Source organism: Salvia miltiorrhiza, chromosome 1, assembly GCF_028751815.1.
Source record: "Salvia miltiorrhiza cultivar Shanhuang (shh) chromosome 1, IMPLAD_Smil_shh, whole genome shotgun sequence".
In the NCBI taxonomy this organism is placed as follows: Eukaryota; Viridiplantae; Streptophyta; class Magnoliopsida; order Lamiales; family Lamiaceae; genus Salvia; species Salvia miltiorrhiza.
This window is the reverse complement of record NC_080387.1, coordinates 75,126,635-75,132,803: the sequence shown is the minus strand read 5'-3', so window position 1 is coordinate 75,132,803 and position 6,169 is coordinate 75,126,635. Positions and strand designations below refer to the sequence as shown.

The following is a 6,169-nucleotide window of genomic DNA, read 5'->3' as shown; positions in this document are numbered from 1 at the left end:
CTACCAATTAAATAAATTCTCCATTATATATACTTATATTCCAACACAACGCTCTGTACTCGATAACTCAGAAAATCAAGTTGCAGAATTGGATTTCCCAATCTCTCATAACTCCATCGTTGGTTGTTGCAATGGACTGGTTTGCCTTGTACGGAACAGACAGTTTGTGTTGTGGAACCCATCTACCAGAATCTCCAAGAAACTGCCTCACTTAGACGACTTAGACGATACCGACGATTACGGTGACGTACATATATTACGACAGTTGTGGGTTCGGTTGGGATGAATCGAGTGGCGATTACAAGGTTTTTGCGACTGCGACTGTGATGGCCGGGTTGAGACACACCATGGCTATAGCTATGATGTATAGCTTGAAGCATGAGTCATGGAAGGAAGTGAAGGGTTGGGATTCATGGAAGAAGACGAATGGTATTGGTATAGTTAGGGATACAATGAGGATGGGGATGTTAGCAAGTGGGAGTCTTCACTGGGAGAGGTGTGATAGACGAGGCGTGGTTGCTTTCGACTTGAAGAGGGAGGTGATCGGGGCGGTGGAGCTGCCGGAGTGCTCGGAAGGCTGCCGGTGGCTGGGAATTGGGGTGATCGGAGAATGCCTTTCGGCATACTACAGGCGCGAGTATTCGAGTTGCGTGGGGATTTGGATGAAGAAGAAGGAGTCTTGGGAGAAAGTGGTGGTTCTTGATCAGCTGTGTAATCCTCTCCATATTTCTCCGGCCTTGGCTCCTTTTTGGGGTGGTGGGTTTTTGTTGATCAAGATTGGGAATTTGATGGTTTTTGATAGGAAAAGGATTAGGGTTATGGTTTCTGATGTTTACATTGAAAGTTTAGTCTCACCGTTAGAGGCCTAGGGAGAAAGAGAGAGTACTATAGTTTCTTGTTGGTTTTGTGTGATTTTTAATTTTGAATATTATTGATTATTAATGGCTGCGTTGAGGCTAAATGTTTCGAATTTTATTTACTTTTAAAATTTCTATTTACTTCTGCTTAATTAATTAATTTATAAGATTCCGTTAATTGCAATGATATAGTAACAAAAGAAATCAATTGAAAAAAAATAAAATAGTTATACTATATGCACTTTCTTCTTACTAATTTACATGTTTCCAATTACAACAACAAACTTATAGGCTAAGAAGGATAATTGAAAAAGAATGCCATACAATTTTTTTGATCCATTTGCAGCCTGATCCCCTTGTTCATCACCTTCAGCAACAATGACATTTGGTGGTGTTCTAATTCTGCCGCAAAAGACTAGAGGATTCATACATACTTAATTGGCATCGGTTTCTGCAAATTGGGAGTTGGGAATGAAGTAGTAATAGTAGAAATCCCCAACACATCTTCACAATCATAAATATCTAGTTCTTTCAATGTTCGCCCAACCCAGTCATAGACTAGTAGTTGACGGCAGCCCTGAGAAGTTTCTCGTGAAACTTACATCAATGAACCACTCCAAATCTGCTACGAATTTATATTTTTATTGCAAGTTTCACCCGAGTTTGATTTTCGAAAAAATTAGAGCTTAATTGACAGTCGAAAGTTCACTTGATGTTGGTCTAATAACTTGTGATGATGATGAGTATTTAGAAGCTCGAATGGTTTAAGAAGGCAAAAATTAATATATGTGACTTAATTTCGACTGTCAATTTATTGCGTGAGAAATCAACTGATGTAAACTTTGTCCAACTAAAAGAGTGATAGAAATCAAGTTGGATTGTTTTAAAAAATCAGGAAATCTTTTTAGGTTGCAGGAAATCAAGTTGGATTGTTTTAATATTAGTTTTTTTTTTTTTTTAATTTTAAAATATATATAGATATATATATTTATACCTATTATAAAATAATTTTATTTTATAAAAGAGTATTTGGTTATTATATTCTCTCATATAGTCATATATACTTAATTTAAGGATAATTATGTTATTTAAAACTATATAATCTATGAAATATTGTTTGTTATTATTACTATTATACTTGTCTTTTAATAAAAAATGCCAAATATGTATGAAATGCTAAAAAAAATTATAATGTATTGAAACTAATTTGTAATATATAGAAAATATATAATCTATGAACATGTTGTTTGTTATTAATATTATTATTATGCTTGCCTTTTAATAAAAAATGTCTTAAATATACGGAACGTCAAAAAAAAGTTTTGTGATATATTGAAACTATATAATCTATGAAAATATTGTTCGTTATTATTAGTATTATGCTCGTATTTTAATTAAAAAAATACCTTAAATATACAGAATGCCCAAAAAAAAATTCTCGGGGGCTACCGCCCCCGAACCCCCGTACAAGTTCAGCCCCCCCGAACTTAATTCCTAGCTCCGTCCCTGTACACGTTTGAATATTAAATTTATGGAGAAACTAATAACAAAATATACAAGTGTAGGATTCAAAATAGAGAAATTATTAAAACAAACGCTAGAGAAGCTTCGTCGAAGAAAAGAGGAGATAAATTATGGACACGAGTATGGAATATAACTCTTCTAAAAATAAATTATGATTTTCCATACACTTGATTTCACAAGTGTATGAACACGCAAATTAACACTTTTTGAACGTAAAAGAATTATTTGTTTAGATATCTTGAGAAATATTAGTTGAGTGCAAGATTACGCATTTATTATTATTATTTTTAAATTATTGGTAAATCTTAAATTTTTTAACATTAATATTACTCTACAATTATAAAGTGATACATTTCGAATGCAAAATTTGTATGACTTCTCATAGTATGATAATTATTCTTAATTAATTTATGTAAATTAATTAAATCGCGTGCAATGCAGGCTTTCTATATATGCCTAGAATATCTAAAACAAGACAAATCTGATATGTGCTAATTCTCGTAAAATAAAATGACATAGTTAATTACCAACACACAGAATCTCTTTTACAGCTTAAATTAAAGAAAGTTACATGCAAAAAAAAAAAAAAAAAAAAGCTTCAAACTTACATCAAACACTAAACACCCTTGTTTATATCGTCAACTTCTCTGCTGTCTCCTAATCTCTTTTCTCATCTCTACTCTTTTTCTTCTTCTTTCATGTCTTCTTCTCCTCGCTCTCTCGTAGAAAATCTTGTCAACAATCTCTTCTATTTTCTCGAAATATCTTTCTCTGAAGCTTCTGCGGCATAAAAGCGTCCACGCAATGCTTCCTAATCCCACAACATAACCAAGCGCAGAAGATACATACTCCCACTCGATCTCACTCTTCTCTTCCCCGTTTTCATCTTCTTCTGGCGACAAATGATCACTGTCATCACTATCAGTAGTGCAGCTTATGTTGAGATTGAAACCACACAACCCCGCATTCCCTTTGAAGGAATCAGCTGAAAATGTTTGTAACTGACGCCCATTTGGGATCTCTCCAACCAGCTTATTGTAGGACACATTCAAGAATGAAAGGAATGTGAGCCCTGCAAGCTCCACTGGTATTGGCCCGATGAGTCGATTTACAGAGAGGTCGAGTGATTCGAGATTCCTCAACTGACCAAATGAGTTTGGGATGCTTCCATTGAGGGCATTGTGGGAGAGGTTGAGCTGATGAAGTGAGGTAAGATCACCAATTGCATTTGGTATCTCTCCTCCGAAATTATTGCAAGAGAAATCAATGATACCAAACTCTGACCAAATCGTGTGATACTCTGAATCTGTCCCTTTCATGATTAATGTGATGCTTAATGAAGTCCACAATTGTGAGTAATTGAAATCTGAATTGCCGTACCTCAATTGGAAGATATATCTAGAATTTGGAGATCTTCCCAGCTCATGTCGTGACATCTTACTTCTCCATAGAATCTGTTAGAATGCAAAACAAGAACTCGCAACATCGATGATAGCATGCATGGGAAACTGTCAGTGATGTTGTTGTTCCCAACATTCATGAACCGCAACCGCTCGCATTTTTCAAGGGACTTTGGGATTTTCCCTTCTAAAGTATTATTGTTAAGATCCAAATATCCAAGTTGACAATCCATAGGAAAATCATCTGGAATGCTACCGCTGATGTTGTTTTGGCTTAGATCTAACTCTGAAATGTTTTCAAGTAAGCAAGGGGGTATGCTGCCACTTAATCTATTGCCAGACAAATCAAGAACAAGGCGGCTCGTGGCACTGCAAAGGGAGGTTGGAATCGATCCACTTAAACTGTTATTACCAAGAGATACGGACCAAAGTTGAGACGCTGGTGGAATGGGCAGGTATAGCTCACCCTTGAGCTGGTTAGACTGCAAGAATAGGTCTTCAAGAGAAGCAGGGATATGGTAAGGCTTTTGCAGATGTGTTAGAAGATTGAAAGAGAGGTTCAAATACTGAAGTTGTGTTCCCCAAATCCAACTAGGTATCTCCCCACCAATCCGATTGTATGAGAGGTCTAGTGTTCTCAAATCATCAGAATGTTTGATGAAATTAGGAAAATGGGACAAGTTACAAGAAGCTATTCTTAACTCTTTTAGTTGGAGACTTCCATGTGAAGTTGAATTGACGTTGCCCACATCTACTGACGACAATCTATTGTAAGATAGATAAAGTCGGGTTAGACTTGGAAAGTTGTCAAGTTGCAAAGTGCCATTGAACTGATTGCTGCTAAGATCAAGTTCCACCAATGAAGGGAGAGCAAAGAGAGAGTGGGGAATATTACCAGAGAGTGAATTACTTGATAAATCTAAATATACAAGATTGGAAAGACCTTCAAACAGCGTAGAAGAAAGTGAGCCTGTGAATAAGTTACTTGACAAATCGACACGAATCAGGTTGGTTAGGTTAGCAAAGGTGGGTGGAATCGAACCCTTCAATCTATTGTGAGATAGATCAAGTAGGGTTAGATTGGCAAGGTTTTGACATTTGTCTAGTTGCAAAGTGCCATTAAACTGATTATTTCTGAGATCAAGTTGCAACAATGAAGGGAGAGCAAAGATAGAGTGGGGAATGTTTCCAGAGAATGAATTACTATTCAAATCTAAATAAATAAGATTGGAAAGACCTTCAAACAGCATAGAAGAAAGTGAGCCTGTGAAGAAGTTATATGACAAATCGAGACGAATCAGGTTGGTTAGGTTAGCAAAGGTGGGTGGAATCGAACCCTTCAAACTGCAGCCATAAAGAGACAAAGTGGTCAAACTTGGAAAATTGGCGAACAAGTCTGGAAGTTCTGTCCCAAGAGGGTTAAAATCTAGTCGAAGGATGGAAAGGGAATGGAGTTGCGAAAAGGACTTATCTAAAGGGCCAGACAAATCACAATACGTCAAGCTCAAGGCGGTGAGGTTGGGTAAATATGATGGTATAATGTGGCTCCATTTTCTTCTCTCATGAGAGGAAGTAACATCAACAAGATCAAGATAGAGCTCTCCAATTTCACAGATATTATATAGGAGATATTAAGATTTAGATATATCCCATACGCGTTAGAGATATCGAGACTAACCAACCTCCTCAAGGAAGAAATTTCAGCGGGAACCTGCCCACCAAATCCAGCATCGGATAAATTCAAGTGTGTCAAATAGGTGAGATTGTGAATACCTTTCGGAATGGGAGTGTTGTTGAAATCATTGAAGGCTAGATTTAGCTTCTGCAGATGCATAAGTTTGAAGAGACTCGATGAATCCGCGATTCCACCAGAAATGGACTCATTATGGAGCTGCAAACTAACGACATAGCCAGCAACATCATATTCCACACCGTGCCACTTGCAGCACTCATCACTTTGATTCCATCGCACCAATTTTGTTGAAAGAGAAGAATTGAAACTCAACTCATCCTTGAGTTGAAGCAACAAGATTTTCTGATGGTGAAGACACTGGGTATTATAAGAATGAGTAGTGAAAATAAAGGAGGAAATTAGTGTAGAAATGACGAAGAACAACTTTGGAAGCATTGTGATGAAGAGGCTATTAATTGATAGTATTGTGATTTGTGTTTTCTACAAACTTGTGCAAGTGGCTTTAAATAAGCCACTTATAAGTATCTATTAATTAACTTAGGGCGAGCTTTTTAGAATGGACCATAGGTAGTTTTATCTCATAGCATCACTCAAAAATTGAATTTAATAATTACTAAAAATTAATTAGTTATTTGCAAGAGTTTGCTAAGTAATAAAAGTCGTTATTGCATTAGGATTACAGAGTCTAGCTGATA

At 36.4% G+C, this 6,169-nt stretch overlaps 1 protein-coding gene and 1 pseudogene across 1 annotated transcript; one reads left to right on the top strand and one right to left on the bottom strand.

Annotated features, from left to right (window-relative positions):
- The first annotated feature begins 326 nt into the window (after positions 1–326).
- On the top strand, positions 327–869 carry LOC131013458 (uncharacterized). Its single transcript, XM_057941553.1, has one exon. It carries the CDS (start codon positions 327–329, stop codon positions 867–869), a length of 543 nt encoding a protein of 180 aa, XP_057797536.1.
- A 1,994-nt stretch (positions 870–2,863) lies between these two features.
- On the bottom strand, positions 2,864–5,909 carry LOC131013452 (receptor-like protein 7; annotated as a pseudogene).
- Between the last annotated feature and the right edge of the window lie 260 nt (positions 5,910–6,169).

Bases quoted from the DNA above. Each gene is read 5' to 3' on its own strand.
- LOC131013458 (XM_057941553.1), top strand. From the start codon at position 327: ATGGCCGGGTTGAGACACACCATGGCTATAGCTATGATGTATAGCTTG.